At 42.5% G+C, this 12229-nt stretch overlaps 1 protein-coding gene across 3 annotated transcripts in view; it reads left to right on the top strand.

Annotated features, from left to right (window-relative positions):
• Positions 1–12229, top strand: part of Mroh8 (maestro heat like repeat family member 8) — an 84051-nt gene that overhangs the window by 47274 nt on the left and 24548 nt on the right. For all 3 annotated transcript variants that reach the window (XM_048440884.3, XM_048440887.3, XM_048440885.3), the window contains exons 10-13: positions 1513–1648; positions 5516–5634; positions 7665–7817; positions 11222–11382. In XM_048440884.3, the coding sequence (XP_048296841.3) occupies positions 1513–1648; positions 5516–5634; positions 7665–7817; positions 11222–11382 (569 nt within the window). The remainder of the gene's footprint in view (positions 1–1512; positions 1649–5515; positions 5635–7664; positions 7818–11221; positions 11383–12229) is intronic.

Below are 12229 nucleotides of genomic sequence, written 5' to 3' on the forward strand. Positions count from 1 at the left end.
GATGAGCCCATATATGCATATCTCTCTCTCTCTCTCTCTCTCTCTCTCTCTCTGCCTCTCCTTCATTCTCCCTCCCTTTCTCACACTAAAATGAAAATGAATAATTTTTAAAAGTAGTTTTTAGTTTTAATTTGTTCTATTTGTTTGTTTATTTATGTATTGAGACAGATTCTTACTGTGTAGCCCTAGCTATCCTGGAACTCACTTTATAGGCCAAGCTGGCCTCAAACTCATAGGGATCCACCTGCCTTTGCTTCCCTACTGCTGGTGTTAAAGACTTGCACTACCATACCTGGCTTGTAGGCAGAGTTTTCCTGTCCTGACTGCCTGCTCCCAAATAACCAGCAGCCGGTTCCCAAATAAATGATTCTGAGACTTAATATAAATTATAAATGCTCAGTCAATAGCTCAGGCTTATTACTAACTAGCTCTTTTAAGTTAACCCATATTCCTTATTTATGCTCTGTCATGTGGTGATACCTTTATTAGCATTACATATTCATCTGCTCCCTCTGTGTCTGGCTGACTCCCTCTGTGTCAGCTCTGACTCTGCCTTTCTTTATCCCATTATCCTCAATTTGATTGCCCCACTTATATTTCCTGTCTGGCTATTAGCCAGTCAGCTTTTTATTAAACCAATCATAGCAACATATATTCACACAGTGTACAGGAGTATTCCACAGCACTGGCTTAATATTTTTTTATTTTTTAATGTATATAGATGCTATATCAGCATTTACACAGTGTAATCAAATATCTTGCAACAGGATTTCTCTGTGTGTAGCTCTGACTGTCCTGGAATTCACTGGCTCTGTAGGCTAGGCTGGCATCAAACTTACAGAGAACTACCTCCCACATGCTGGGATTAAAAGCATGTACCACCAGCATCTGACTTTAATCAATATGTTTAAGAATTAGTGCTGTACTCACTTTGATAGGTTTTGTTTTTTTTGTTGTTTTTTTTTTTTTTTTGCTTAGTGTGTCATAAATTTCTCGTTTAAAAGGTTTTCATGATGGGTTTTGTTCTTGTATGTTATTGGGTCCCTAGAAAGGATAGGCATGTGTTATACTACAATCCAAGCCTCCAGGCCAGACACTTGATTTCTAGTGGTTATGTTCATAGAATGATTATGCCATAAAATCCTTTTCCATTACTAGGCAAATATTTTCAAAATTTAATCTTTAAAAACAGTGCTGGATGAGTTTTAGAACTGTCAGGGCTACACAGAGAAACCTTTGCTTGAAAGATGAATTATCTAATTAACTATTTAAAAAATTAGTGTTGGGATGAACATAATTATTGCCAAAGCCTCCTCATTTTTAGAACGTGTTCATAGATTAGGTTGCCCTTTGGCTGGAGGAGTCATAGCAAACACGTAAAACAGTAACCCCCAGAGATCCAAGGGCCTGGGACCTTTTAGCCTCTCTGGAGTTGCGGACTCCTCAACAACTCCAATTGAAGGTGACATGCCCCCCATATTCTGATGGCATTTTTCTTTCCTTCTCACTTAGCTTCCCCTGCAGTTCCAAAATCTTGGACATCTGGTGGCTCTGATGGCACTGCTGTGTGGGGACCCAGTGAAAGAAGTGGCTGAAGAGGCTGCAGAGGGAACACATTACCTGCTCCATATCACTATGAAGCTGAAATGTAAGACACTGTGGAATGAAGGTGTAATCTAACGTTTAGCACAGCCATAGGCACCAGCCCTCCTCCTACCCTCCCTCCCATGTTGTAGAAATATTTTCTTTATCAGTTCATAGAGAGAAAGGTCCATGGTCCATAGGCAGAGATGAGGCAATGCTGATTGTGCTGGTGTGAATAAGAATGACCCCTATAGGCTCATATATTTGAATGCTTAGTGTCTTAGGGTTTCTATTGCTGTGAAGAGACACCACGACCATGGCAACTCTTGTAAAGGAAAATATTTAATTGGGATGGTCTCTTACAGTTCAGAGGTTTAGTCTATATCATGCAGGCATAGTGCTGGAGCTGAGAATCCTTATATCTTGATCCAAAGGCAGCAGGAAGTGAACTGTCTTACTGGGCATGGCTTGAGCATTTATGAGATTTCAAAGCCCGCCTCTACAGTGACACACTTTCTTCATTAAGACCACAACTTCTAATAGTGTCACTCCCTTTTTGGGCCATTTTCCTTCAAACAGCCATACTTAGTCAACAGGCAATGGCACTGTTTGAGAAGGATTAGGAAGTGTGGCCTTGTTGGAGTAGGTGTGACCTTGTTGGAGGAAGTGTGTCACTGGGGTTGGGCTTTGAAATTTCAAACCCATTCCACATCCAGTCTCTCTCAGCATATGGCTCTTAGCTACTTCTCCAGCACCATACCTGCCTGCCTCCATGCTTCCTTCCACAATGATAATGGACTAAACTCCCGAAACTCTGAACAAGTCCACAGTTAAACGCTTTCCTTTATAAGCACTACCTTGGTCATAATGTCTCTTCACAGCAACACGACAGTGACTAAGACACTGACTTCCACATTGGAACCGTAACTCTGTCTTGGACCCCGCTCACGTGGTGTCCACCATCTGCATGGCTGTGGAGTAACTAGACCTTGGTCATAGAAACAAATTGGGGTGATTGGTTTGGTCAGAAGTGGGAGAGGTCCTTGCCATCATCTGGTCCTCTTCCCATTAACTGTTCATTTAGAATTGCTTTGGGATTCAGTAGTGTGCTCACTGGTTATGTCAACTTGACACAACCTAGAGTTATCAGGAAGGAGGCAACATCAATTGAGAAACTGCCTCCATAATACTGGACTGTAGGCAAACCTGTAGGGTATTTCTTTGATTAGTGATTGATGTGGGAGCACCCAGCCCATGGTGCCCCTAGATTCTATAAGCTGACTGAGCAAGCTGTGAGGAGCAAGCCTGTAAGCAGCATTCCTCCATGGCCTCTGCGTCCCCTCCTGTCTCCAGGTTTCTCAGGTTCCTGCCTTGCTTGAGTTCCTGCCATGACTTCCTTCAGGGATGGACTGTGATGTGGATGTGTAAGGCAAATAAACCCTTTCCTTCTGAAGTTGCTTTGGTCATGGTGTTATTATAGCAATAGAAACACTAAAACAAATAGTAACTAGAGTACAATGGCCCCTAATCTTTTTATCAGTCTAGGGGTACCCCAAGGAGTCAACAAAGAAGCACCATTAACTGTAATATGAAGGAAATGTGAGAAACATGAGTAAGAGTCAAATGTGGTGATGAGTTCAGAGAAGGCTTTCTGAAGCTGATGTGAAGACAGAGAGCAAGCAAGCAGGTGAACAGGTAGAAAAGGCACCAGAGGGAACCGCCTTAGCAACTGAGGAAGCTCTGCTTTCCAAAGCAGCCACCCCATGGAAGGCAGCTCTGAGTGTGAGCAATGTTTACAAAGACATAAGCAAGGAAGTGCAGTTGATCATTGCTTGTGAGGGTTTTGGCACCAGATATATGCAAGGGGGCACAGCAAAGAAACTGCAGATGTGACTTCTCCATTATCAGGGAGAGGGAATGTCCGACGCATCTAAAGGAGTCCAAAGCAGAGAGAGAGAGAGAGAGAGAGAGAGAGAGAGAGAGAGAGAGAGAGAGAGAGAGAGAAACAGACTGGACATTACAAGGGCTATCTGCAAGAGAGGGGAGAACAGCAAGAGAACAAGAAGATAGCAAAAGATAGATAGATAGATAGATAGATAGATAGATAGATAGATAGATAGATAGATAGAGATATGAATATATTGACAATAGCATGGGGCAAGAAGATAGCAAGTGAGAAAAGTGAGAAGAGATAGCAAGAGACAGAGGGGTCTGGGGAAGAAAGCCTTGTCCTTATCAGAAGAGCAAACTGGTATCTGAGAGAATGGACTTTGAAATATGTAACAAGTACTTGTGAACATGGATTGGGGTAACCTGGAGAGCCAGTATAGGCTTTGATATGCTGCCACAGGGGTACATGCCAATGGGTAGCCATATGCCTTTTCTGCCAGAGGTATAGGAAATTATTTCTTTTAGCAGCTGGAAACTGACTTCACAAATTTCTAAGTAACACTGACTTTTTAAAAATTGTTTCTTTTTTGTTTGTTTGTTTGTTTGATTGATTGATATAGAGTCTCACTATGTAGCTCTGGCTGTCTGGCTGTCCAGGAACTCACTCTATAGACCAAACTGGCTTCACACTCAGAGATCCACCTGCCTCTTCCTCCTGAGAGATGGGATCAAAGGTGTGTACTATTAGGCCCTGCTAGGAATACTGGCTTTTCTCTAATGGATGGAAATCCTCCTGTAGTCCAGTTTTAATTTATTTCTGGATATCTGGACAGCCTGATACTTAATAATTCAATTATTGATTCAACAAATATTTACAATGCCCTGTCCAGCAATATGAAGTCACATTAAAGCATGAGAAACAAGCCGAATGTGGTGACAGCACTCAAGCACTCAGGATGCAGAGAAAGGTGGATCTCTTTGGCTTTAAAAGCAGCCTGATCTACATAGTTGATGTGGGATCCCCTCTGTATGCTTTGAATATGGTTTATTACCATTGGCTAATAAAAGAAGCTCCTTTGGCCTATAACAGGGCAGAATATAGCCAGGTTGGAAGATATACATATACATATACATATATATATATATATATATATATATATATATATATATATATAAAAGAGAGAGAGAGAGAGAGAGAGAGAGAGAGAGAGAGAGAGAGAGAAGGCAGAGTTAGGGAAACTCTACGTAACTGCCAAAGGACACAGATGCCCCGGAACCTTGCAGGTAAACCATGAGCCTCATGGTAATACATAGAATAATAGAAATGGGTTAATTTAAGATGTAAGAGCTAGCTATAAATATGCTTAAACTATTGGTCAAATAGTATTGTAATTAATATAGTTTCTGTGTGATTATTTTGGTTCTGGGTGGCCGAAAAACGAACAAGCAGCCTCTGCCTACACACAGTGAATTCTAGGACAGTTAGGGCCATGTAAAGAGACCTTGTCTCAAAAGGACCAAACCACAACAAAAACAAAGCACATCAAAGAGGGGAGTAGGCAACTCACTGGTCAGCAAGTCCCAGGAAGATGCCCTCCCTTTCCTCTCCAGTGCTGGAGCCTTCCCTTTTTTCTACTCAGCAAACCACTCCAAACCTCTGCTTTGTTTGTTTGTTTGTTTTTGTTTTTTGAGACAGGGTTCCTCTGCCTAACAGTCCTGGCTGTCCTGGAACTAGCTCTGTAGACCAGGCTGGTCCTGAACCCATGGAGACCTGCCTGCCTCTGCCTCCCGAGTGTTGGTATTAAAGGTGTGTTCCACCATCATCCAACCCAAATCTCTGTTCTGACAAAACACCTTTTCATTTCCCTTTGGCTGTTTGTATGTATTGCTTTATAAGGAAGAGGACAGGACCTGCTTGCAGATTAGATTGATTCATTCAAGGGAAAATCAAGGATTGACTTCACATTGGCCACCAGAAAGACTCAGGAATGAGCAAAAAAGAAGCAGAGCAGAGCATAATAATGACCCATTCTCTTCCTAGATGTCACGCAGGACAAAGACAATGGCAAGAGCTTGAAAGAAATTTTGAAAAAGTGCAGGGAGCTGCTGGGGCACTACAGTATCAAACAGTTCTACTCTTGTCCCTTCAAAATTGTCCAGGTAATTAGAGAGCTCAGAAGCATCAGGTAGGCAGCCTCAAGTGCTAGCAGGGTGGGGAGAAGCCAGCCATCTTGTTTGTTTGTGGAAATGTGAGATGGTAAAAATGACACTGGAAAGTTCTGGGTTTTTTTTTTTTTTCTTATAAAACCAACCACAGAGATTTCCCAGGAATGTGCTCCGTAAACATCCAGGATTTTCAGAAAAGGTACCATGATCATGACCTCACACACCAGATCCCTCTATCTCTTTTTTAAGACAGGGTCTCACTGTGTATCACTGACTGAACTAGAACTAGGTTCTAGGTTCTAGGTTCACTGTCCTAGAACCCACAGCGGTTTGCTTGTGTCTGCCACCCACTTGCTGAGATAAAGGCTTATACTACCAAGTCTTATTGCCTGGTCATCTGTCTCAGTTTAGTGGTTTATGTCGACTTGCTGAAGAGGCCAGTGATTTCACCTCAGCCTAGGGAACTCTCACTGAATGCCAGCTACTTGCTCATGTAAACCTTTCACATAGAAGAGCTTAAGAGAGACCGGTCGAACCAACAAGTTCTGTGCTTTTAAATGTAACTGTTCATTACTCAGCAAAGACACATGCATCTGCTACATATGTTAGAGACAAAGGAAACCTATAGGCTGGGGAGTTCGTGGCCAGCCTGATCCACAAGAGCTAGTTCCAGGGTAGGCCCCAAAGCTACAGAGAAACCCTGTCTCGAACCCCCACCCCCCAAAAAAGAAAAGAAAAAGCAAAGAGCTGAGTGTAGCAGTATATTCCTCTAGTCCTAGCTCTGAGGAGACAGAGCCAGGAGGATCCCTAGGATCTGATGGACAGCTAGTCTGGCAGAATCCGTGGGTTCCACATTTAGTAAGAGACCCTGCCTCAGAAAATAAGATAGAGATTGATAGAGGGAAACACTGAGACAGACCTCTAGCTTACACATGCACACCACTCCCATGCGTTCATACATACATATACATGTATGCATACAAACACACATAAAGGGATACTTAAAATCTTACTCATGTAGGGTCTAGAGTACCAGGTAAGCCAGTGCAGGTATCAGTTTCTTCATCTATCCAGTGGGAGTCTGTACAAGCTGGGATGGCTCCATTGCCCTAAGAACTGAATAATGCAGCTGCTTGGCATACTGCCTGTAGCACAGTAAGCACCCAGTGGAGTGTATCTGTTCAGTCATGTGGAGGACTTCACGCACTGCCAAGTGCAGCAAGACACAGAGTGACACATTGTGTTAGTGTCTTGTCTCCCGACAAAGCATTTTAGCTTTGTCAAGGGAGCTGTCAGCTCTCTAGCACTGGATGTGTCCTTTAGTGCTCCTGGAGAATGTGACGTTTTCCTAGGCTTCTCTCTTGGAGTCAGAGTAGTAAAAGGCTGTGAATAGACTATAGCTTTTGGACTTTTGGTGCTTCCAGTTTTCCATTTTGGTAAATATATTAGGGTTCTCTAGAGAGGTAGAACTTATAGAAAGTATATATGTATATGAGTTATTAGAATGGCTTACAGGCTGTGGTCCAGCTAGTCCAACAATGGCCGTCTGCCAACAGAAAGTCCAAGAATCCAGTAAGGTGTTCAGTCCTTGAGGATGGATATCTCAGCTGATCTTCAGTACATGCTGAAGTAGTCTCTAAGGCCAGTGAAGGGATGGACTTGCTCATGAGAGAGCCAGTTCCCTTCTTTCTTGTCCTTTATATAGGCTGCCAGCAGAAGGTGGGGCCCAGATTAAAGGTGGGTCTTCCCATTTCAAAGGTCCAGATTAAAAGTGGGTCTTCCCATTTCAAATGATTTAAGAAAAAATCCCTCACAGGTCTACTAAACTGCTAGGGTTTTTGTTAATCCCGAATGCAGTCAAGTTGGCAACAGGGCATAGCTATCCCAGTAAATAAGCCAGTACTAGATAGCACAGCCCTCTCTCTGTCACAGTGCTGGGCCTCACACATCACAGGCAAACACTGAGTTGTATTCCCAGTCCATACCAGGTATCTTGAAAGCTCATTCTTCCTAAATTGTTGCAGGTCTTTGAAGTTTTCCTTGATTCACAAGAACTCAGACAGTTCATAATGACTACACTGGACAGCCTGAAAAGCCTGCCCCATCCCTGTACCCAGCAGACAGCAGGAGAGTTGTTGATAACTTTGATGAAGCATGCAGAGGACCGATTTGAGAAGGTAAAAGCACAGAGCCGTTTCCTGGATTTGAAATAGAAGCAAGCCCTGTCCCTTCTGTGGTTGAAAAGGTCTGGCTATTTGTGCTCACTTGAACTAGGCACTAGTGGGGATGGGACCAAAGCCTTGCTCTGCTGTTCACAAGTATGCAAGTATGTAGTCACCAGTCCCCATACCAAACAAGGGAGATTTAAAACTTAAGGTGTAGGGCTGGGGGAATAGATCCGTGGTGAAGTGTTGTTTCACAAGCATGAGGATCTGTGTTCAGATCCCTTGGACCCGTGTGAAAGCCTGGCATGGTCCTGAGTGTCTGTAACTCTAGCACAGGGAACAGAGCTAGGCAAATTCCCAGAGCTCACTGGCCAGCAAGTCCAGCTGAAATGGTGAGCTCCAGTTGACTGAAGAGTTGTGTCATAAATAAATAAATAAATAAATAAATAAATAAATAAATAAATAGGGTGGGAAGTGGTTAAGAAAGACACCTTTGACATCGAACTCTGGCCCCCAGAGGCGCACATATGGAGGTGTACTGACACAACCTGAACATCTCTCTCTCTCTGGTGTGTTCCCCCAAAGAAAAGGATTTCCCTGGGAGATGTAATTGATGAATATGAGTTTGGAATTAAGTGCAGCTTCTGGCCCAGATGAATCAAAGGTAACAAGTTAAAGCAGCAGACAGCCAGAAGTGACTCCGAAAGGAGACCAGCTTTCCCCAGCATCAGAAAAAGAGAAGAAAAAAAAAGAAAAGAAAAAAGAAAAGAAAAAGAGAGAGAACTTGCCTAAATATATTTAAAGCCCACGCGAGAAATAACAAAGGAAACTGAGAAGTGGTGGTGCATGCCTTTAATCCAGCACTCGGGAGGCAGAGGCAGGTGATAGTGCGTTTGAGGACAGGCTGGTCTACAGAGCAAGTTCCAGGACAGGCAATAAAGTTACACAGAGAAACCATACCTGGGGGGAAGGGGGACACAAAGGAAAGAAATAACATTTTTTATCATCTAAAATGCAAAGGGACAGCACTGGAGGGCAATAAAATGGCTCTATGAGTCAGTGACGGCTGTACAAACCTGATGACCTGAGTTCAATCCCCAGATCCATGGTGGGAAAAGATGACAGAGTTGTCCTCCGACCTCCAAATATATACACACCATGGCATGTGTGCACTTACCTTTACATGTACAAAACAATAATAATTCCTTTTAATAAAAAGGATAGAATTGGGTGTGGTGTTGCATATGAATAATCCCAGCACCTGGAAGGCTGAGACAAGAAGATCAAAGGGTGAAGGCTGGCTTGCGCTACATAGTGAGTTTCTAGCTAGGCTAGGCTTTGAGGCAAAACTCTTTCCCCTAAAAATATTTAATTAATTGACTCTCTTAATTAAACATTGAAAGAATACAGAAATATCTAAGTGTAGGAGCCGCTGGCATTTTAAGTGCTCATTGTGTGTTTCTGGAATGAAGGTGCTCTGTGAAGGGCGCTCATCCATGCACAGAGTCCCGCGTTCCTGCGTTCAAGCTACAACACTGCAACAATCTCAGAAAGAAAGGGCGTTTTTAAAGAATAAGAGCCCATTTTTTTCTTTGTCATGGCTGGAGAGTGAAGGAACCCATTTTTTTTTAACCTATGAAAATAGCAAAAACAGTGGGTCTAGAGAGATGGCTCAGTGATTAAGAGTACAGGGCTCAATTCCCTGTACCCCACATGGCAGCTCATAACTGTCTGTAGCTTCAGTTCCAGGGGATCTGACACCTTCACACAGACATACATGCAGGCAAAACGCCAATGCACATAAAAATAAAAGAATCATAACAAAGAAAATTCCAAAGATACAACAGAACACCTCAGAGAAGTCAGATGACTCTTAGATGGTTCAGGAGCCTTTAGTGGCCAGAAAGGCCAACTGTGAGGAGCTTTTTCAAACAATTGATTACCTTATGTCTTGATGATATATTTGTTTAAATGTTTATATGACATATTCTTACTATAAAGAAGTGATTTACTGTATTAAATGATTACAATAAATATACACTCTTAAATATGTATAGGAAATCTGGACACTGTATATTTTCTATGCTGGACTCACGGACTTGCAGTGACAGCCAAGATCAAAGGTCCCATCTTTTTGCCTTTCCTGTCCATGAGGCCAGCATAGCTGAGACTTCATGAGAAGACAGATAAGACAATCCAGAGAGATGATGCCTCCCTTTTTGTCCCTTTATTGAAGGCAGAAAAACTTTTCCTCAAACCCCCAGTAGATTCTCCCTCATGTCTCTTTCTTTTAGTTTGTTTGTTTTTCCCCCAAGACAGGGTGTCTCTCTGTAGCCCTCATTATCCTAGAACTCACTATGTAGACCACACTGGCCTCGAATTCAGATATCTGCCTGCCTCTGCCTCCACAGTGCAGGGATTAAAGGAGTGTGCCACTGCTGCCTTGCTCTTCCTCTTGTTTCTATAGCTAGAATTGCATCCTCTGCCCACCCTCCAACCAGCTTCTGGCACATAGCCATTGTATGCCATGGTCAGTAGTCAAGCAGAGGGAGAAGTGGCCCAAAGCCCTGGCTTCTACTTCCTGAAAGAGCAGAGAGGACAGTGGGTAAGGGCTGGCTCCCTTGCTATAACATGACATTTCTGTTATGAAATCACTATGTAATCATTGATCAAAAATCAGAAAAAATGCATGAGAAACTAAAACCCATTTCTCCATCTCTCAGGGATACAGCCGACATCTCTGTCAGCTCACAAATCTTTTATTTCCTTCCTTCTTTCTTTTCTTGCCTTTTTTTCCTTTTTCTTTCTGTAGTGCTGGATTGAAGCAAGGGTCTTGTGCTTGTCAAACAAGCATTCTACCCCCAAGCTACAGCCAGCGCTCCAGCACTTCTTTCCTTCTATTCTTTCCACCCCCACACCTCACTGTTGAGAATCAGATATCAAATCCAGGTCCTCATCTATGCTAGGCAAGCACTCTGCAACTGAACTACAGCTTCACCCACTTCCAAATATTTTTGTATACATACATTCATATATACATTTTTTTGAGACAGGGTCTCTCTACACAGCCCTAACTGTTCCTGTACTCACGGTGTAGACCAGGCTGACCTCAAACTCACAGAGACTCACCTGCTTATGCTTCCCAAGTGCTAGCTAGAATTAAAGGTGTGAGCCACACTGTTAGAAGATAATTGGAAAGTTGAATTATTATTTCTGCAGTGCTGAGGATCAAATCCCAGTCCTCCCTCATATATTCTAGGGCAGTGCTTTAGCAGCGACTCAAACCCTTAGCATCCTAAGCTTTACAAAATCAAAAATATTTTGTCTTCTATCTTCCCAAGACTTCTTAGAATGGCTATAAAACTCTCAACTGTCCTACAGGATTAAGGTCTTAGTGATGTCTTTTTCCTCTTCAGGTACCAGAAATAATAGGTGTTATCTGTGCCCGGCTATCAGTAATCACCTTGCCTAGTGTCCGGCAACAAATCGTAAATACTGTGAGTTTGTTTATCTCCAGACCTAAGTATACAGATACAGTGCTTAGCCATCTCTTATGTCATCCAGTGCCATTTGACAGGTAATAGAACCTTGTGCAGCTTCTGTGTTAGATTGGTCCACAACCCATCTCTGAGTACAGTGAAATGTGGTTCCTAATGAGACTCCTGTAGAGGAGATAAGATACAGATTGGTCCCTAAGAAAAATGTTCTAAAAGACAAACGGACTAGATTCTTCAAAAAAGTTAAAACAATGAGAGAGAGAGAGAGAGAGAGAGCAATTGGTGATAGAGCAACGAAGCAGTTCGACCCAGTCCAGTATAAGACCTTAACTGGATCAAAACAAAAGCTGTAATTGAAAATTGCATTTGTACCAGATTTTTTTAAAGAAGATGGTGAGGGTTGAGATAGTGTTTTACTATGTAGATCTGGCTAGCCTGGAGTTCGTTATGTAGACAAGGCCAATCTAAAGCTCATGCAAGTGCTAGGTTTATAGGCACGTGCCACCACACCTGGCTCTATTAGGTTCTTAAATGGATATGATTTGCCTATGTGTGAAGTGATACTGTTTATACAGAAGGACAACCTAGTGATGAGAAGACAGACGTTAAAGCATACTGGTAATCTTAGGATTTGGGAGGCTGAGGCAGGAGGATGGGGAGTTCAAGAACAGCCTGGCCTATATAGTAAGACCCTGTCTAAATAAATAGATACAGATAGACAGGTACTAAAGTTAAATAGGGGTGAAATCCATAATGTTAGCAGAATGCATTAAAGAATGGTTTTGCCCCAAATAAATAAATGCATCATATAAAAGAAAATCTAAGTGTATACATAGGGAAGAATAAGGTCTTACAGAGAAGTTTTGAGTTTTTTGGTTTGTTCGTTTGTTTGTTTGTTTTAGCTGAGTTTTTTCACAGTGGTAGCTC

This window comes from Myodes glareolus, chromosome 10, assembly GCF_982192425.1.
Source record: "Myodes glareolus chromosome 10, mMyoGla1.1, whole genome shotgun sequence".
NCBI classification, from domain to species: domain Eukaryota; kingdom Metazoa; phylum Chordata; class Mammalia; order Rodentia; family Cricetidae; genus Myodes; species Myodes glareolus.